Source organism: Bos taurus, chromosome 8, assembly GCF_002263795.3.
Source record: "Bos taurus isolate L1 Dominette 01449 registration number 42190680 breed Hereford chromosome 8, ARS-UCD2.0, whole genome shotgun sequence".
In the NCBI taxonomy this organism is placed as follows: domain Eukaryota; kingdom Metazoa; phylum Chordata; class Mammalia; order Artiodactyla; family Bovidae; genus Bos; species Bos taurus.
Window position 1 is genome coordinate 61606811 of NC_037335.1, and position 21425 is coordinate 61628235.

Consider the following 21425-nt stretch of genomic DNA (forward strand, 5'->3'; position numbering starts at 1 on the left):
GTGTACCAGCTAACATGATATAATGAGAATAGCATCATATCTGTAATATTCCTGCCAAAGATGCATGAACTGAGACTCATAAGTTGGAAACATTAGACAAACCCAGATTGAGAGACATTCTACAAAATAAGTGCCCTATAACTGGCTTTTTAAATTTAAAATTCAAAGTAAAAATAAGAGTGAAGAACGTTCTGGGCTGAAGGAAACTACAGAGCTACGATAGCAAAATGCAACATGTGGTTCTGGGTCAGAACTTTTGCTATAAAAACATTACTGGGACAGTAAATGAACTTAAATGGGGCATGATGATTATATGGTAGTAACGCAGCAATGTTAGTTTCCTGATTTTGACACCTGGGTTGTAGTTATTTCTGGTGGCTCAGAGGTAAAGAACCTGCCTGCCAATGCAGGTGATGTGGGTTTGATTTCTGGGTTGAGACGATCCCCTGGAAAGGGAAATGGCAACCCACTCCACTATTCTTGCCTGGGAAATCCTGTGAATAGAGGAGGCTATTGGGCTACAGTCCGCAGGGGGTGCAAAAGAGTCAGACACAACTTAGCAACTAAACAATTGTAGCTACTTAGGGATCGTTGTGGTCTGTAGGAAATATTACATGGTCTTCAGGGTGATGGACATCAGGTTGATAACTTAGTCTGAAAAGATCAGGGCAAAAAATAAGATTCTTTGCACTTTGCCTGCAGTGCTTCGGAAAGTGTGACTGGGTAATTAGAAGGGTGACATGTGCTCGGGCAAAGGGAAGCTAGGGTGTTAAAGGTGATTTGGATCATCTTGGAGGTATGTGTTGCCGGGAAAGAGGATGAGTCTGGGAAGAAGGCAATTTGGAGAACAGAGATAATCTGGTTCTTTCCCTTCAACAGTATTTCCCTTTGGGCAAAAGGGGCCTTGGCCCAGGTCATGCTCAAAGCTCTGTAGGCCATGCTTTGACTCTCATTTTATTCTAATAACTCCCAATAAGGGATGGAGGGAGAGTTGAATCCATAAGAACAAAGGGACATGCCCATAAGATTGGGTTCCTCCTTCCAGTCCACCCCGGAATCCTTGAGCCTTCTGGGCTTCTCCCCTGGTCCATCCTCGCAGGGTTGATTGAGCCACAGGTGTATGCACGCCTAGGCCCAAGAACTGACCATAGCTGTTTACAGGCTTGTGGACCAAGCATAGGGGTTTAAGGACTGATGTCCAGGTGTGTGGATGGAGGACTTGGAGAAATGCTTCTCTCCGCAAGTCACCACATTTAGCTGGAGCTGAAGGATTGCCTATTAGTGAATTCTAAATTTGAACTCGGGCTTTCAGATCTTAGTATTAATAAGACATATTTACACAGTAAACCTATATGCAGGTCAGGAAGCAACAGTTAGAACTGGACATGGAACAACAGACTGGTTGCAAATAGGAAAAGGAGTACGTCAAGGCTGTATATTGTCACCCTGCTTATTTAACTTATATGCAGAGTACATCATGAGAAATGCTGGGCTGGAGGAAGCACAAGCTGGAATCAAGATTGCCAGGAGAAATATCAATAACCTGAGATATGCAGATTACACCACCCTTATGGCAGAAAGTAAAGAGGAACTAAAAAGCCTCTTGATGAAAGTGAAAGAGGAGAGTGAAAAAGTTGGCTTAAAGCTCAACATTCAGAAAACTAAGATCATGGCATCTGGTCCCATCAGTTCAGTTCAGTTCAGTTCAGTCTCTCAGTCATGTCTGACTCTTTGTGACCCCATGAATCGCAGCACTCCAGGCCTCCCTGTCCATCACCAACTCCCGGAGTTCACTCAGACTCATGTCCATCGAGTCAGTGATGTCATCCAGCCATCTCATCCTCTGTCATCCCCTTCTCCTCCTGCCCCCAATCCCTCCCAGCATCAGAGTCTTTTCTAGTGAGTCAACTCTTCGCATGAGGTGGCCAAAGTACTGCAGTTTCAGCTTCAGCATCATTCCCTCCAAAGAAATCCCAGGGCTGATCTCCTTCAGAATGGATTGGTTGGATCTCCTTGCAGTCCAAGGGACTCTCAAGAGTCTTCTCCAACACCACAGTTCAAAAGCATCAATTCTTCGGCACTCAGCTTTCTTCACAGTCCAACTCTCATATCCATACATGACCACTGGAAAAACCATAGCCTTGACTAGACGGACCTTTGTTGGCAAAGTAATGTCTCTGCTTTTCAATATGCTATCTAGGTTGGTCATAACTTTTCTTCCAAGGAGTAAGTGTCTTTTAATTTCATGGCTGCAGTCACCATCTGCCGTGATTTTGGAGCCCCAAAAAATAAAGTCTGACACTGTTTCCACTGTTTCCCCATCTATTTCCATGAAGTGATGGGACCAGATGCCATGATCTTCGTTTTCTGAATGTTGAGCTTTAAGCCAACTTTTTCACTCTCCACTTTCACTTTCATCAAGAGGCTTTTTAGTTCCTCTTCACTTTCTGGTCCCATCACTTCATGGCAAATAGATGGGGAAAGAGTGGAAACAGTGTCAGACTTTATTTTTTGGAGCTCCAAAATCATGGCAGATGGTGACTGCAGCCATGAAATTAAAAGACGCTTGCTCCTTGGAAGGAGGGTTATGACCAACCTAGATAGCATATTGAAAAGCAGAGACATTACTTTGCCAACAAAGGTCCGTCTAGTCAAGGCTATGGTTTTCTCAGAAGTCATGTATGGATGTGAGAGTTGGACTGTGAAGAAAGCTGAGTGCCGAAGAATTGATGCTTTTGAACTGTGGTGTTGGAGAAGACTCTTGAGAGTCCCTTGGACTGCAAGGAGATCCAACCAGTCCATTCTAAAGGAGATCAGTCCTGGGTGTTCTTTGGAAGGAATGATGCTGAAGCTGAAACTGCAGTACTTTGGCCACCTCATGCGAAGAGTTGACTCATTGGAAAAGACTCTGATGCTGGGAGGGATTGGGGGCAGAAGGAGAAGGGGACGACAGAGGATGAGATGGCTGGATGGCATCACCGACTCGATGGACGTGAGTTTGAACGAACTCCGGGAGTTGGTGATGGACAGGGAGGCCTGCCGTGCTGCAATTCATGGGGTCGCAAAGAGTCGGACACGACTGAGCGACTGAACTGAACTGAGAGATAGACAATACCCTACCTAGATTGTGCAGATGAAGAAATCCCACACCATGCAAGGCTTGTAGACGCGAGCACCCTAGCAGCACACAAGGTGTAACGCGCTTGCTGAGTGCTGGGCCAATCAGGTACTGCGCGTTGGAGAAGCTGGCACTGCAAGGTGAGGACGGAGGCCACGCCTCATGGCGGGGTGGGGCGAGGGTGGCGGGGTGGGGCGAGGGTGGCGGGGTGGGGCGAGGGTGGCGGGGTGGGGCGAGGGTGGCGGGGTGGGGCGAGGGTGGCGGGGCAGGCGCGCCTAAGAGCTCAGGAAAAGGGCGCTTAGGGGGCGATGTCCTGTGGGGCGGAGCCACGCGTCTTTGCGTGCGCGGGGCGGTATCCGGAGAGACCACTCCTCTTCCGGCCCGCCGCACTTTTACCGCGTGTAGCTGCAGCTGTTTTAACTCCGGGGATTGGCGGCTAGCGAGGCGAGATGGCCTCGGAGGTGTTTCCGAGTGCGAGGTGGCAGTATTGTGGGGAGCCCGACGACAGCCAGAGCGCTCTGCTGGGTAAATACTGCGAAGCTGGAGCAGGTTTTCCTGTAACTTCCTCCCCTTCCGTTCCTGTACCGCTACAGCCCTCCACTTCCCACGTCCGTCCAGCCGCATTACCAGCTGGGCCAGGGCCCCTTATAGGCTCCACTACTCCTTGGGGCTTGGCCAGGGCTCTCCTGTCATCTCCTGTCATCTTGTCTCTCTGTTACTACCTCCCAGGTGGATGAGGACGTCCCAGTTACGTCCTCCCCAGGGCTGGGGCTGTATGTATCCAGGACCCCGTCATCCCCTCACCCACCAGGTCTCACACCTGCTCCATTTCCTTCTCCCCATTGGCCAGGGATTCCCTCAGCCTTTCTAGGTTTGGCCGAGGTCTCCTTAGTCAGCCCCACTCCCCTAGTTATTCCTTCCCGTGGAGGCCCGTCCCCAGGGATCCCCTCACGGCTCCAACCCCTCACCAGACCCTCTTCCCATCTGGACCAGGACGGCTTTGGGTTAGGACCCGGGCTTCCTTGCCATCCCCATTCTCCGAGTCGGTCACTCCCTCCCATTGACGATTAATTTCCTCCCCACCATACTCTGGATTTTTCTGCTCTCATTTCATTCTTATGCTGTAATCTTACAGTCCAGTTCTCCAATGGGAGGCTACAGAATCCAGGCAACATGCGCTTTACCTTGTACAAGAACAACGACTCCACAAACCCCAGGAAGAGGAGTCAGCGGATCCTGGTAAGTGGTGCTGTGGCCAGTCACCTCCACTCTGCAGACCTCAGGAGGCCCTTTGGGTGTGGGTTGATGTAGGAAGGAGTGAGAGGAGAAAAGAGGGGGAATAGCAGGTGAACCTTTGAAGAACATTGTGCCCCAGCAGGCTGGGTTGTGGAGACAGGCCCCATTCAGTTTCACACTGGTGGTGAAGTGATGGCTTTTTATTAATTTGTTCAATCAACAAGCATTTATTGAGTCCCCAGTGTGGCCCTGGACTGTAAGCTGCTGGGGAAATAGCTAAGTCAGACCTGGACCCACCCTGAGGGAGCTCATACTATAGAGCAGTGTTTCTAGCCTCGGCACTATTGACATTCTGACCCAGGTATGTTATTCTTTGTTGTGGGGGCTGTCTTGTGCGTCACTGGATGTTTGGTAGCTTCCCTGGCTTCTGCTCACTAGTAGTGCTTCCTAGTTGTGGCCAACAGAATGTCAGACATTCCCAGATATCTGCATTCCCTGCTCTAGAGAGGTGAGAACTGAATATGAGGAACTCATACATAAGGAAACAAAGCTCAGGGTCCCAGGGAGAGAGAGTACAGAGCAGGGCAGAGTGAGCTGAGTCAGTGAAGGTTTTGCTTGCCAGAATGTCTTCCTGAGGAAGGGTGTATGGGAGCTGAACCCTGAAGGATGGAGGAGGGTTTAACAGCTGAAGTTAGTATTGCAGGTGAAGAGGACAAACATGAGGAGAGGGCAGGGAAGCTTGGCTCTGATTGAGGAATGAATTCACCACCTCCATGGCGCTGAGGGGCTTCCTTGGTGACTAGCTCAGTGGTAAAGAATCTACCTGCCAGTGCAGGAGACATGAGTTCGATCCCTGAGTCAGGAAGATCTCCTGGAGAAGGAAATGGCAACCCAATCCAGTATTCTTGCCTAGAAAATCCCATGGACAGATGAGCCTAGTGGGCTATAGTCCGTGGGGTTGCAAAAGAGTCGGACACAACTTAGTGACTAAACAACAATAGCAGTGATCCTGAGAGCAGATAAGGAGCAGTCATGATAAAGGTGGGCAGAGAGGTTCAAGAAAGGCTTGGGCTTTAATGTTGCCTGCAGAATCATTTTGTTGCATGCCTCTAAGCTGTGGAAGCCTAGGGCCTGTCGCTGAGTCCTGAGGCGCAGCTCCACCAAGAACTTTCAGACTAGCTAGAAAACAGCACTGCCTGGAACTTTTCAAAAGTCCTCTTGCCTTTCCACCAGGGACACCCCAGACTCACTTAGAGATAGTGGAGCTGGATCCTCTCAAAGAGGCTCTCTTGTCTTATCCACTGCAGTTTTGTTCTAAAGCTTCTGCAAACTTGGAAAAGGGCATCAAGATGTTTACTGTCTTTCAACATTGGTTATAATGGAGCCCTTCCCTCCTCTACATTTTAGGCAGCTGAAACAGACAGACTTTCCTACGTGGGAAACAATTTTGGGACTGGAGCCCTCAAATGCAATACTCTGTGCAGGTAGAGATGGGGAAAGTGATTGTGAGAAGTGGGGATGGTGGTGGTGGCGGCGGCGGCCCTGGCACCGCTCTTTTCTGACTTTATTTTAGCTGCAGAGGGGGAAATCTAGAGAGGTTTACCAGGTTCCTGTGTTCCTAGACCCAGGGACCTTCACATCAGCATGTAGACATTCTTGAAATTGAAAAGTGACTTAACATTTATTTAATTTCCTAAAAACCTCATTCATTTGTAATTTAAAATTTTTTTAAAAGTTGAGATGTAATTGACATATAGCATTAGTTTCAGGTGTATGATAAAATGATCAATGTATGTAATGCTGCAAAATGGTCACAACAATGTCTAGTCAACATCCATACAGTTACAATATTTTTTCCTGGGATGAGAACTTTAGAGGCTTACTCTCTTAACATCTTTCAAATATATAATGCAGTATTATAGTCACTGTGCTGAACATTATACCTCCAAGACTTATATATTTTATAACTGGAAGTTTGTGCCTTTTGACCTTCATTAGTTTTGACCACATCATTAACTTGAAATATTGTTTATAACTATCTTGTTCCTAAAGGCAGCCGTCTCCATTATTTTTGGATGTGTGATCAACACACCAAAGTTTGCCAGAAGTCTGCCTTGGAAGTAACTACAGTAAAAGGGTTTGGTAGTGTCCAAGGCTCCAGAGTTTCTGTCTAGTTCTGGAAAGATTACTGACTTGGGCAACTCCACCGTTTACTGGCCTCTAGTTTACCTCTTGGTACAATGAAGATTGTTCAGCCTGTTCCGTCTCACTGTCAGGCATTGCATAATGCAGTGTCCCTGTGAAGATATCCATCCGTGAACCACAACCAAGGCCCTTTTAGAGTCATCTCCTCCCTCCCCTACCCCAGCAGCTGATAGAGCTCCAATGAATTTGTTTGTGCTTGAAGCTTTTATCATCTCTTTACAAAGATTTTCTGGTTTAAACTGGTCTTCTCATAATTACTGAAGTTTTGTCTTTGCCTCCATAGAATTTATACATGGAGTAAATTCTAGTGTAGTTCTAGATTGTTATATCCCAAAAGGTTTTACCACTACATCAGTGACCCCAAATGTGATTGGCTGTAAGAATCACCTGGTGACTTCCCTGCTCCCCTCCCCCTTTCTCCCCTCATTTCCCTGTGCTTGCAGAGAATACCTGCTGTGGGGGATTATTGTTACTCATGAGTAACACCTTTTAAGCAGAAACAAGGAGATTGTATAAACAATACCTTTTGAATGATCCATTGTCACTGATATTCCTTCTTTATTCAGGCACTTTGTGGGAATTTTGAACAAGACCTCTGGCCAGATGGAAGTATATGATGCTGAACTGTTCAACATGCAGCCACTGTTTTCAGGTAGGTTCTGGTCATGAAGGCTCAAGGAAAGGCTGAGTGTTTTAGGTTTGCTGGATGCATCAGTTTGACTTGTAAACTACATTTTGTAGCTGTTTTTTTTAAAGGTTTTTTTTTTCATTTGACAAAGTTTTAAAAGTGCTTTTACTCAACAAATATTTACTGATGACCTACTGTGCCCCAGGCACAAGTTAGGGGCTGTGAATATAGCAAAACAGGCACAGATTCTATCCCTACAATGTTTACAGACTGAAGATCAAAATCTAATCTTAGTTTAAGCAAGTTGAGCAATGATCAGAGCAGAGTAATGGAGGGCGTGTCCGATACTCTTTTTCATTGAGGGCTTTTCTTAATTCTTAATGGTTCTAGTTGGGGTAGAGGTTTTAGAATCTCTGGTAGGTTGTAGAAGTTGCTTATAGGTTGGACAAAGGTTGATGCAAAGTCTTTACACTTTGTAATTTGGGAAGAGATCTATTTTTTCTCTAACCCACTGGGAGAAGTTGCAATACCTCTCTTCTCGGGCATTTTAGAATGTATTGGGCTAGAGTGGGATCTTTGAAAATGATAGATAAGATGGTCAAACTCAAGGGGCTCCTGTTTCTAAATCTTAAATACTGAGAACCATGGTTGGGGAGGGAATTAGATAAGGATTATTAGGATCATTGTGAATCCGCTTCAGAGGCATTAGTTCTAATAACTTCATTCTGGCAAAGCAGTGATCTTAGTCTTTCTTGTAAAGAACCAGAAGTACTTCTGAGAAACATATAATATATACAAGAAATATGAGATTCTGCATATAATTTTAAAGGGCTCTTGCATCCCAAAGGTCATCTGTGAATTTCCTAGGGATCCATAGTCTGTAGGTGAAGAATCTCCTGCTTTGCAAACAAATGAAACAACATATAAATTACTCTCCAAATGCTCTTTTAACTTCCAATGAACAAAGAAAATTGTTCATTTATTTGTTATATAAACACATTTGTAAATATTGGTTAATTCTAACTAGCATATATAAAAAATACACACACATTTATTGGGTCCTTACTATGCTCTGGGCACTGTTCTAAGCACTTTCAATGCATTATATCGCTTACTTCACTTGTTAATCAACAATGAACCTGGAACAGAAGTTAAATGACTTTGGCAGGAACATACTGCTGTTATAAGTAAGAGACCTGGGATTTAATGCAGGCAAGGTCACTTCAGAACTTGTGCTCCTGTCCACTAGATTATTGCCCCTTATATGACTACTTTGTGGGAGATCAGAGAGCTTCATGTAAAATAATACATACCTCATGTTTGTGCCTACTTTTAGGTCTTAAAATTTGAAAAAATAATTTTTTTTATTGAAGCATAGTTGATTTCTAGTATTTTGTTAGTTTCAGGTGTATGGCATATGATATATATATATTGTTTTTTGGCAGATGATATTCCAATATAGATTATTACAAGCTATTGGGTACACTTCCCTGTGTTATACAGTAAATGCATGTTGCTTATCTATTTTATGTATAGTAGTTTATATCTATTAATGCCGTACTCCTAATTTGTACCTTCCCCACATCCAGGGGCTGGCTGGCTCAGATCATGTGCCAGGCTGTGGTGTGGAGAGCCCATGCAAACCTTCCTTTCCTTTCACATCCCTTTGAGGGGCAGTGGTGGGGGTCCCAACCCTACTACCTGGTTTCCTGGAAATCTTTCTTCTGCCAATTTTCAGTTAGTTTTCCATGATAACTGTTCCACATATAGATGTATTTTTGATGTATTTGTCAACGGGAGGTGAGCCCCATGTCCTCTTCCTCCTCCTCAGCCTTCCTGATCCCTCCTCCTCATCTCTTTTACAAGAAGGGCAAAGCTATATACTGGAAAGAGCACAGGACTTAGTTTCTAATCCCATCTCTGCATTGCCTAGGGCAAGTCACTTCACCTGGAGGCCTCATGTTTCCTTGGATCCCTTCACTTGATTCCATAGTTATTCTCCAGATCCTCTACCTGTATACTGAAGCTTCATACTGAGTGTTCATAGTACACATGCATGTTAAGCTCTGGGAAGTCCTGGAGTAGAGAAATGTGGTTTTCTTAGATTAACTGTTAACCAAATATTAAACACTCTTACTGTCTGTAGGCAATGGAGAAGGCAGTGGCACCCCACTCCAGTACTCTTACCTGGAAAATCCCATGGATGGAGGAGCCTGGTAGGCTGCAGTCCGTGCGGTCGCTAAGAGTCGGACACGACAGAGCGTCTTCACTTTCACTTTCACTTTTCATGCATTGGAGAAGGAAATGGCAACCTACTCTAGTGTTCTTGCCTGGAGAATCCCAGGGACGGGGGAGCCTGGTGGGCTGCCGTCTCTGGGGTCACACAGAGTCGGACACAACTGAAGCGACTTAGCAGCTGTCTGCAGGCAAACTTAACAGTTTGCTTTTTTTCTTTGTTTTATGTTTTGTAGATGAATCAGTTGAGAGTGAATCAACACCAGAGAGTCAAGCCAAATCTTTCAGAGAAAAGGTAAGTGTGACAGCTAAGATGTGAGGCCTAAAGTGAGTTCCTTCCAGGCCTTGAATTTCTCCATCAGTAATATAAAAATGCACAGTTCTCCCTGGGTGCTCCCAGTTCATTCAGTCTGTGGCTCTCTGGACAGTTCCTACCTGCAGAGGCCTCTGTGGCCTCACAGAGAGCAGATGCCGTATCTGGGGCAGTTGTGCACAGGTCTGTGCCAGCATCTGGAACTGGTTCTCTGCTGGGCTGTTGCTACAGGTGTAGCATAGCACTTATTTTCAGGATTTAATCCAAGTTTCAGAAAATACTGGTTATAGCCTGGAAACTTCACATCAAGACAAAGTAAACTTTAGGATTGTCAATGTAGTAGCTTTGTACAGGCTCATCTCATCCTAGGATGGCAGACTGATTGGATCTTCAGGACTACCTGGAGCACTGTATGGAGAAGGGTGTGAGGCTGTCTGCAGGCTCAGAGAGGGAATGAGTGATCTGTTAGTAGTGTCTGTTGTGGGTATAGGATTGGAAAACGGTGAGCTGTGTGCCCCAGATTTACTGACACTAATTCTAGTCAAGTCTTTTCATTTTACAGATGGAAACACTGTTGATTTATAAATAGCTCATTATAGTTTATAAAACAAGCACTTCAGATCTCTTAGTATCTTTTGGTTCTTACAACAAGCCTATGAGGTAGTTAGGTATGAGTCAGCCCAGTTATGGAGAGGGCAGTGGCATCCCACTCCAGTACTCTTGCCTGGAAAATCCTATGGATGGAGGAGCCTGGAAGGCTGCAGTCCATGGGGTCGCTGAGGGTCAGACACGACTGAGCGACTTCACTTTCACTTTTCACTTTCATGCATTGGAGAAGGAAATGGCAACCCACTCCAGTGTTCTGGCCTGGAGAATCCCAGGGACGGAGGAGCCTGGTGGGCTGCCGTCTATGGGATCACACAGAGTCAGACACGACTGAAGTGACTTAGCAGCAGTAGCAGCAGCCCAGTTTACAGGTGTGATATTGATGGCTCAGAGAAGCTGAGAGTTTCCCTGTAGTCACACAGCTAGGAGTAGCAGTGCTCAGCCTGTCTCCAGTGACCAAATTTGTCTTTGGCACAGATGGATTCTTGCATTGAAGCCTTCGGTACCACCAAACAGAAGCGAGCTCTGAACTCCAGGAGAATGAACAAAGTTGGCAGTGAATCTTTGAATCGTGCAGTGGCTAAAGCTGCAGAGAATATAATTGATACAAAGGGTGTGACTGGTAAGCAGCTGAAACTTGGGGTTAGAGGCTGCTTCTAGAGACAGCTGTCCCTTCTCTTGAGATCCTTTACCTGCCTCACAGATGGACATGATGGGAGCTAGGGCTGTATTCCTTCCTGCTTCTCCCTGAAGGCCTTATTTGAAATAGACTCTGGGAATTATGAGAAACAGCTGACGTGGCCCGCCCTCAGTGAGCTCAGTCAAGTAGTTTTCCTATTAAAATGAAATTTTAGGAAATTTTAGAAAACCTTTCCATACCCTATGATTATATAAATATTTTCTTTCACTCCTTTCACAGTTTTACTTTTTACTTTTACATCTTAATGACCTTTTTTTTGGTCTATGGTACAAACCTCATTTTATCTTTTCCAAATGATTAGCGAGTTGTCCCCAACTTCATCTTTTCCTTGTGTAAAAAATGATTTAAAAAGTCATCTTTATCATTTTACCACATTCTTAATTGGGTTCTGTCTCAGCATTCTGACTGGCTGTTCGTGTAGCAGCATATGGTCCTTCTGATTATAGTAGCTTCACCATCCAGTTTATCGTCTGATGGGGCAGCTTCATCCTTATTGTTCGCAAATGTACGCTGTTGTAGCGTACTTTTTCTTCCAGATGATCTTAAGAATTATTTTGTTAAATTCTCTCAAAATCCGTTTGGGATTAATATGGGGAAAATCAGCATCTTTATATAATGTTTTCCCATTTAGAAACATAGAAATATGTCTCCATATGGTCAGATACAGTTTAATGTCTTAAATAAATTTTTCAATTTTTTTATTCAGTTTATTCTCAGCTATTAACAGTAAACTTAATACCTGAAGACATTTAAAAAGAAAAAAAAATTCACCCATTTTCATATCGTTCTACAAGACCAGCTGTTATAGTTTTCCTCTCTCTTGTCTGTGTGCATACTTAATTCAGATGTGGTTATTCCTGTATGATAGTTACAATTTTATAATTTGATCTTTCTCTTTCACTCACAATACATGAAGAAGTTCAGATGAGGGGGTTCTGGGCCGATGATAATCTCAAGTGCACAGGTTGCAGAGAGCATTGGGGAACCCAAAGCTAAGCAGGGTGACACTGATGCTGACTCTTCCTTTACTGAAAAGCCCTGGTCAGTGACGCCATCCACGATGACTTGCAGGATGACTCTGTCTGTCTCCCTCCCTGCCACGCCGATGCAGCCAAGCCTGAAGACGTGTATAAGTTTGAAGACCGTATCCTTCTTGCAGTAGAAGCGCCACCTCATTTCCCAAGTAGAGATGTTCGCATGGCAGTGCCATGGCCGGGCTCTCTGAGGATGTTGGTGGTCCTGTGATGCTCATAAAAGCTCGCCCCAGACGCTTGCTGTTGCCCCAGCACTGTTGCTGGGAAGTCAGCGAGGCTTCCCCAGTAGCTGAGGACAAACCCATCCCTCAGCAAAATGCCCACAGCTCGGCTCCGTGGGTGGGGCTCACTCTCCACAAAGAATCAAAATATGACTTTTAAGTTGGCCAGTGCCCAGAGTCTAGGCTAGGCCGATTTTATAAAAGGAAAGGTTAGAATGTAGAGTCTCCATACTTGTGATTCTACTCAGATGGAAGATGCCTGCAGCAGCTTTGTGATAAGAGAAGACAGAAAAGTCCAGGCAGACCATGAGCTTAGGCTGGGAGTCAGGAGAGCTGAGTCCCAGAAGCTCTGCCCAAACATACTGTGTTATCACCCCCTCTCAGCCTCAGTTTTCCCATTTCTAAGATGAGGCTGTTACAACATGATCTAGCTAGTTGATGTTTCCACTTTGCTTGGGTTTTTCTTGACCTGTAACTAGTTCTTTCCCCTGTGGAGTATGACGCTCTTCAGAGCCCATCTGAAGCATTTAGGAATGTCACCTCAGAAGAAATACTGAAGATGATTGAAGAGAACAGGTATCGCACTTGGGCGGATGGAGAGTCTGGGTTGTGGTGTTGGGACACACACTTACTGTAGTCAGACATGAAGGAGACCTCGGGTGTCAGTCAGCGAGGACATCTGTCTCTTCAGCATTTGGACGTGAACGAGCTAGTGCTTGCTCCAGTGTTTGGGCTCCTAGGCCTGTTGCCCCGAGGCTGCAGGTAGCATTCAAGGGAGAGCATTGGCCTCTGAGTGCAGGGATCGTGTGGCTGGGCAGAGGGTGGGGAGGCCTTGTAGGCTGGGGCTGAGAACTGGAGCGGACCTGTATTCCCCCTACAGTGTTACACCGGGTCCAAGGGCTGGCCTGGGAGTAGGTGCCTGCTGAAGTGATAGTTTATCTGTGGTGATGTGTTGAGTGAGCTTTTCTAAAGTTAAATTATATATATTATTCGTTTATTGGCTTTTTAATGTTTATTATTTTTGGCTGTGCTGGGTCTTCGTTGCTGCGCAGGCTTTCTCTAGGTGTGGTGAGCAGGGGCTAATCTAGTTGCGGTGCTCAGGTTTCTTATTGCAGTGACTTTTCTTGTTGCAGAGCAGGGCTCTAGGGCGCCCAGGCTTCAGAAGTTGCTGCACGGTAGTTGGGATGCACGGGCTTAGTTGCCCCGGGGCATGTGGGATCTTCCCAGACCAGGGATCAAATCAGTGTCCTTTGTATAGCAAGATGGATTCTTCTTTTTTTTTTTTTTTAATTTCTTCTTGCTCTTTCTTTTTTTTTTTTTTAATTATTTATTTTTTTGTTGCACCGGGTCTTCATTGTGGCGTATGGGATCTCATTCCCTGACCAGGGATCGAACCTGAGCTCCCTGCGTTAGGGAGTCTTAGCCACTGGACCACCAGGGAAGTCCCGCAAGATGGATTCTTAACCAGTGGACAATCAGGGAAGCCCTGAATTATGTTCTTTAAATATAGTATGTTTTAATTAACTCAGAGATGATTGCCTCTACTCCCGTCCCCCTTTTTTTGCCTTTTAAAACAGCTTTTCTTTTATGATGGTAGTGGGGGATATTTTTGCTTTTGAGTTTTTCTTTTAATAATTTTATCCTGAAAAAATGTTGTCAACCCTAGGTTGGTTCCCTAGATATTTGTTTGGAAATTTTACTGGTCAGTGAAATCCAAAGTCGTAGAAAATACATTTTTCCCCCCTGTCTCTAAAGATCCATTTCCAAAAAAAGCTTCATTGATGGTTCTTCATTGTCTTAATGTGATTGTGGCTCAGGGCCAGGTACTGGAATGAGCTCTGGGCTGGGAGTCTAGAGAACTGAGTCCCCATCTGCCTGATGGACTGTGTGGTCTTCCCCTCTCTGAGCCTTAGTTTTCCCATCTGTACAAGGAGGCTGCCATGAGATGACATTGAAGAGCCTTTTATGGCTGCGATTCCATGATCGTGATAGTGGTAGAACAACAGTATGTAAAAATAACAGCCAGCACTGATGGGACTCTTCCCTGTGCCAAGCACCACTTTCATTGCGTTGTCTCATTTACTCCACAAAAATCCATAGGGTGAGGGTACTTAATTTAGAGGTAAAGAAACCAAAACAGAGATGTTCAGAAACTTGCCCGAGCCACTGCATGGCAGAGAGGGGATTCAGACCCAGGTAGTTGAGAGCCCATGCTCCAGACCACCACATCAGGAGTGGGCAGCTGTGGCCAGAGTGCTGAGTCTTGGACACTGCCTGTGAATAAAGTTTTATTGGAACATAGCTTCAGTCATTCATTCATGTGTTAATCAGTGGCTGCCTTTGCACTGCAGTGGCAGTGACCATTTGCTCACGAAATGTATATTTACTGTCTAGACCTTTACTCCCCCTGCACTAAATTCACGCTCCTCCTATTATAAGGAGCGGGTGGGATGGCCCTTCCTCAGCTGTTGACTGTATAGCAGGTGTTGGGGGTGCCTACTGGCTGGTCTTACACATTTCCCCTTTTCTCTCCCTTGTTGCAGTCACTGCTCCTTTGTCATAGAAGCCTTGAAGTCTTTGCCATCAAATGAGGAGAGCCGAGACCGCCAGGCGCGGTGCATATGGTACCTGGACGCCCTCATCAAATTTCGAGCACAGAAAGTGATTAAGCGGAAAAGTAAGTCCATGATAGACTTTTTTTTTAATTGAAATAGTCGATTTACAGTGTGTTTCAAGTATACAACAAAGTGATTCAGTTACATATGTATTTATACATATATATATTCTTTTTCAGATTTTCTTCCATTATAGATTATTACAGGATACTGTATATAGTTCCTTGTGCTATACTGTAGGTCTTTGTTATTTTATATATAGTAGTGTGTATCTGTTAGTCCCAAACTCCTAATTTATCCCTCCCTCCCTTGCTTTTCCCCTTTGGTAACCATACGTTTATTTTCTATGTCTATGAGTCTGATTGGTATCATTTTCTTTAGATTCCACATAAAAGTGATATTATATTTGGCTCTCTCTGTCCGGCTTTACTTATTTCGATAATCTCTAGGTCCACCCATGTTGCTGCAAAGGGCATCATTTCATACTTTTTTATGGCTGAGTAATATTCCATAGAAATACATATACTACATCTTTATCCATTCATCTGTTGATGGACATTTAGGTTGCTTCTGTGTCTTGGCTATTGTAAGCAGGGATACAATGAACATTGGGGTTTATATATCATGATAGGCATTTTATTCTAGTTATTTCCAGTCTGTTATCTGTCTATAATTATTAGACTAGCTCTAGTGAGAGAAGAAATGGACATGTCTTTCCAGGTCTTCATTTATAACTGTGTAACAGTGGGGTACTGCTGATGTGCTAAGAGAACTCTCCAAGCTCTTTCGTCTGAAAATAGGGTCGAGTTGAATTATATGATTGCTCAGAGCTAACATTCACTACTTCTGTTCTATGTTAGGTAAAGTGTAACATCCAGTCCAATCAAGTGAATGTTCTAGGGGATGGTTAGAAATAGCTCTATGGGGATAAAAGTTGGCCTTGCTTATGAAGGCCTTGGCATGCTGTTGTGTCAGCTCTTTCTGGCTCGTTGGGAAGTCAGTTTCTGCTGGTAGCCCATGTCACCTGTCACCAGGGAATGGGTGTCTGCCACACACTCACAGCCACCCAGAGTTGGAAATCCAGAGAGAGACACCTGTGATTTGAGGCCTAAGGTGTGTACAGTTGTGTTACTGTGACTGGGCACCTGGGGTCTATACAGGAACATCCCATTCTGCCATGCTTCACAGATACCATGATTTTTACAGATTGAAGGTTTGCAGCAACCCTGGGTTGACCAAGTCAGCACCATTTTTCCAACAGAGTCTGCTTACTTTGTGTCTATGTTTGTGAATTTTTTCACTGTTTGTGAATATTTTCAACTTTTACATTGTTAAATTATGATGGTCTATGATCAATGATCTTTGATGTCACTGCTAGGACACACTGAAGGTTCAGATGATGGCCAGCAATTTTTTAGCAGTAAGGTATCTTTTAATTGAGGTATGGACATTGGTTTTTAATTTTTAATTAATTATTGGACACTTTAAAAAAAAACTTGATATGACTGCACACTTAGGAGACTACAGTGTACTGTAAACCTAACTTACACGCGTTGGGAAACCACGCAGTTCGTGTGACTTGCTTTATTGTGGTGGTCTCAAGCCAAGCGTGCAGTAACTCTGAGCTGTGCCTGTACCCATGTTTTTCAGTGTCTGCTTAATTCTTATTTTCACATTCCAATCTCCCTTCCTTTCCCTCTCCCTGAGCTTTCTCCACAATCTGTTTCTCTTTCTAACATCTTTGAATCATGTGTCTTTAGGCCTCATTGGAGTCTGGTTTTCTTTCTCGTCACTGCCCTGTCATGAACATCTTTTGTGCACGTATGGTCTGCAGGCGAAACACACCTGAGCCTGTGTTCATTTGAAGGTGTCTGTTCTGTTTCATGGGCCCCTTTTTGTCTTCCTACATGCCTCTGTTTAGTCCAAGGGCCCGCTGTTATCCTTGTCTCCCAGCTCATAGGTGAGGTGTGGCCTGAGAGTTTTGAAAGAAAATGATCAAACTCTATTTTGTCTTGTAGGTGCCCTGGGACCCGGAGTCCCCCACATCATCAACACCAAACTACTAAAGCAGTTCACCTGCCTGACCTACAACAACGGCAGGTCAGGGGGCTTGACTTCTTGGCTTTTGCCTATAAAGGACAGAGCAGGATTGGGGGGGAGGGGGGCTTGGATTGCAGTCCATGTTCTGAGTCACTGTGCTGAAGTGGGCACTGCTGCTCAGCAGGGTCTCGGGTAAGTGAGTTTAGGCAGCACTGTAGTACAGACTGTCCCTCTGGGAGAAGTTCTCATTAAGGCTCTGGGAAGTCCTGCAACAAAGACTACACCAAACACTTTTTCCAGGGACGCCTTCCCAGTGTCCCCAGAACCAGTGTTGTATGGAGAGGTGGTGATGCAGGCAGGGGCAGGCCAGGGGGATGACTTTGGAGAAGCCCCCTAAGCAGCACACCTGGGCCTCCTTCCTGCTGTTTGCTTGCTGTGTCCTGTTCTGACTGCTTGAAGAATCATGGGCAGCCAAGTGTGGAATGACTGTTTTCCCAGCAGCCCTGCTGAGCAGGCTGGGAGGATGGGGATGGTTTGCACCAGGGCAGGCTCCAACTGTGCCTGGGGAAGGTGGAGATGCAGCCTTTTTTGTCCTCCCTGGAGGGACACTGGGATCGGCTCCACTGTGTGTGAAGGCTCGGGCAGTGTGACAGGACGAGGGATGTTGCTCAGATTCCTTTTCCTCTCCCCGAGATGAGAAGACAGTTGAATGCATATGGGAATAGGCTTGGATATTTTCCTTTCCTTTTGGAGAAATCATCTTGGAGTTTAATTTTGTCTCTTTTTTTCTACCACTGATTTGCAGTTTGCGGAACTTAATTTCAGACTCTATGAAGGCAAAGATCACCGCCTATGTGATCGTACTGGCCTTGCACATAAATGGCTTCCAGATTGACCTGACAATGTTACAGAGGGACCTGAAGCTCAGTGAGAAAAGGTGAGCATAACAGAAGAAAAAGCTCTCTTAGGGAGCCTTGATGTAGTTCTGGTAGTGCTGGAAAGTGTGAGACACTATTGAGGGACCTGGGGACAATCTTTAGATGAATGAATGATTGACTGAATGGACAGGCAACCAGACATTACTGTGTCTTAACTATGCTAGGCACAGTGTCAAATCTGTCATAATTTCTCTTAAGAATCAGTGGAAGAATCTTTGGTTCAGAGAAAGCAGTGACTTTCCCAGGCTCACTCAGACAAGAAGGGGAATAGTCGGGCTTCAGAAATCAGCCTTCCATTCCTGTGTAATTGAGCAGCCTGCAGTCTCCAAGTTGCTGTCACTGGAAAGAGGGATTCTGTATGACTCTGATGGGGTAACCTGGGGGTGGAGGTTGTATAAGAGAACCCCAGTTTCAGCTTAGCAGAAAGCACTCTCAGAGTCAGATGGAAGGAGCTACCAGGGGGTGTGTCTAAGGCAAGGCAGAGCAGGAGTTTGGCAGGGTTATCACATTCACGCTTCTCTGAGCGGACTGGGAAGGTTGGCAGAAGTGGCGACCTTTCAGGCCCTTTCTAGCCTTGGTAGAAGGGATTCAGACTGAGTAGGGAGCATAACCGCCAGGGTGCTGAATCGCAGGGTGTGTTGGCCTTTGTCAGTGATTAAGGAGTATCTGACACCCAAGGACCCTGGTGGTGGTCCAAGAGCGCCTAGGAAAACGCCTTCATCTGGACTCTTCCAGCAGTCTGGAGCAGGATTATTCTGAGGGCTGTGCACACATGGCTTCTCACGGATAGTGAGGTTGAACATTAAAGACAAATAGATTCTTGGAGTCTGTAAAATTCTGGTAAGTGCTTGATCCTTGTTATAGGAAGTAAACAGTTATCAACAGGAGCCAGATAACCTGGTTTTCTATCACTTGTATAGGCATTTTCTAACCGCTACACATTGACAAGGGAATCTGATGGCTGTCAGCGATCTTGTCAGTCCCTGCTCGGAGCTTTGCTCCTGTGTCCACCTTTGGGATTCTGTCTTTGAGGCTTGGAGCACAAATGTGCCACCCCCTCCTGCCTGTCAGGCTTCCCTGAGCATCACATTGAGGAGACTCCCTTGTTTTATGTGTTTGTTCCTTAGGATGATGGAGATAGCGAAAGCCATGAGGCTGAAGATCTCCAAAAGAAAGGTTTCTCTGGCAGCGGGTGGGGAGGAGGAGCACAGACTGGGCACTCTGTCCATCCCGCTGCCTCCAGCCCAGTCCTTGGACCGTCAGTCAAAGCGAAGGAAAATGACCTAGAGGTGTGCGTTCCCAGACACAACATTTTGGCCACTCCTTCTGTTCATTTGCATTTTTATTTTTAAAGAAAGAGGGTTAAAGAAGAAGCCTTGCTTTGGCACGGGCATGAAGCCAGATGCCAGCACCTCAGTTGTGTTGGTCTGAAGCAGAAACATAAAGCAAGGCCCTGTTGGACTCTCTGTCTCTGCTTTGGTGTCACTGTGACTATAAATGGCAGATGGTTCATGTGTGGGATGTGGGACGGTCGGAGGCAAAAGATCTCACAGGCTGAACCTTGAGCCACATCTAATGGATAAAGGTTAACATTAAGAGAAATGTGAAATGCTGTGCTTAGGTCTGGAAGGACCACCGGCGTCCATGGTGAGGACAAAGCCCAGCAGGGCTGGGAGAGGAGGCTTCAGGTCACCAGTGTGATGGGGTTGCCCAAACATGCTAACTTAGTTCTGGGCTACTAAAACAAAGCAGAACCAAATCAGAGGAAGTGATTAAATCAGTTGCTCAGCTTGGCTCAGGCCACACACAGGGCAGGGGTGAGCCTTGAAAGCCAGTGAATTAATTGGTCAGAGCTCAGTACAGAAAACAAATGGTCCTAGATGTTCTTAAGGAGAAAGGAGTTTAACACATGGACAAAATGGTACGAAATTGTTAAAAAGTTGCAGGAGCTGGTGTCAGGAAGTTGCTGCTAGAACTGCTGAGTTCAAGAACACAGCTTGGGTGGCTGGCCAGGCATGAAGAAGCCACTTGAATTCATGAAGCTTCTTGAATTCAGCTGCTTCCGGAATTCATGAAGCTGGTAACTTGAAACTGGAATGCTGGTTCAGCCACCCATACTTTCAGTATCCAGGCTTCCACCTCCTGGCTTGTCAGCATGGACAGCCCAAAGATCAAGAGGCTGGCCGCCTACCTTGCTTCCTTCCTCTGTGAGTACACGTGTAGGGATCTCATTTCGTCCAGAATCCTAGCAGTGAGGGTGTCTTAGAAATAGGTTTCAGCTCTCCAGCCTCTAGTTACAGGAAGCCATACCAGAAGCAGATGGGAAGGGGTGCTTACTGCCACCCACCTTATCTGCCAGGGGAATATGGAGAAGTGGTGTCCAGAGGGTTGCTGTGAGGAACGGGACTGTGACACAAAGTCTCAAGTATATGGCTGATGCTCAGACTCAGTTCTTCAAGGTTCTCCTGAGGCAATGGGAGCAGTGCAGTATGTGGGGCTCATGCTGGGGGGCCGGGGGCAGTGGAAGAAGGAAGAGAGAACCCACCTCTCTCTGAAAATGAGAAAGGAAGATGTTTACACAGCAGCTGGGCCATCTGTTAGGGAAGACATAGTAGAAATGGGCCTTGGATGATTCATTCAGGGCATGTGATCCTTGTATTTCTTCGATTACTGGGGTGCGGCTGTCAGAGTCACTTCTAACACATGACCAGGCCTGAAATGCCCATTTTCCATGTTCTTGTCTGGCTTGTCCCCATTTGTGTCTGATCCTGGGAAGCGGGCACTTCCCTCCAGCAGAGGTGTGAGCAGGAAATCTAAATGCCTGTTATTTTTCTTTATCTAAGCTGTTGCAAAAATCAGGTATGTGACTCTGCATCATAAAAAATAATAATCCTGATTTGACTTTGGGAAAAGAATCCCTAATGTGTTTGCGGGTGTCATCATGAATACGTTTAGATTCTGATGGTTTTGACACCTCAAGGCTTAATTTCCAGCAGTGATTAGATCACAGCATATGACTGGCCTCTGAGCAGCCTCTGTCCTCATGGGGAAGCAGGCACCGTGTGGGTCACTTCCGTCACTCGCACCGAGGGGTGGTGTGGATGGGGAAAGGCCTTGAGTGGTAAGTATACTGCTGACCCTTGAAAACATGGATATGAACTGCTTGGGTCCACTTAGACGTGGACTTTTTCCAGTAGTAAACACTACAGCACCACATGAGTGGTTGGTTGAACCTGCAGATGTGGAATCACAGATACAGGGGCTGGCCTGAATCATATGTGGATTTTGCAGTTGTGTGGAGGGTCGGTGCCCCTAACTTCTTGCGTTGTTCAGGGGTCAGCTGTATACTTGTCCTGGGTGACAACAGGTGTACTTCACTAAGTGTAGGTGATGCGGTCCCAAGAGACTGAAAAGCCAGTTTTCGCACATCAAAGGGTTTGTGGATCAGAAGGCTCAAAAGGGGGCCCTTTCCAACAAGTCTCGAGAGAGGGCGCCTAGCACAGTGCCCAGTATATAAACAGCAGTGTCCGGAGTGA

General features: G+C 45.7%; 1 protein-coding gene across 1 annotated transcript; it reads left to right on the plus strand.

Moving 5' to 3' along the window:
* Positions 1-3536: 3536 nt before the first annotated feature.
* Positions 3537-19355, plus strand: POLR1E (RNA polymerase I subunit E). The gene is made up of 12 exons (NM_001034408.2): positions 3537-3643; positions 4254-4357; positions 5762-5838; positions 7126-7211; positions 9659-9717; positions 10819-10963; positions 12078-12185; positions 12776-12872; positions 14840-14973; positions 16930-17011; positions 17757-17888; positions 19017-19355. Exons 1-12 carry the CDS (start codon positions 3568-3570, stop codon positions 19174-19176), a joined length of 1260 nt encoding a protein of 419 aa, NP_001029580.1. The 5' UTR covers positions 3537-3567; the 3' UTR covers positions 19177-19355.
* Positions 19356-21425: the final 2070 nt, after the last annotated feature.

Coding starts and splice junctions, on each gene's coding strand:
- POLR1E (NM_001034408.2), top strand. CDS start 3,568: ATGGCCTCGGAGGTGTTTCCGAGTGCGAGGTGGCAGTATTGTGGGGAG. Junction 4,358..5,761: donor AGAGGAGTCAGCGGATCCTG/GTAAGTGGTGCT, acceptor TCTACATTTTAG/GCAGCTGAAACAGACAGACT. Junction 12,873..14,839: donor AAGATGATTGAAGAGAACAG/GTATCGCACTTG, acceptor CCCTTGTTGCAG/TCACTGCTCCTTTGTCATAG.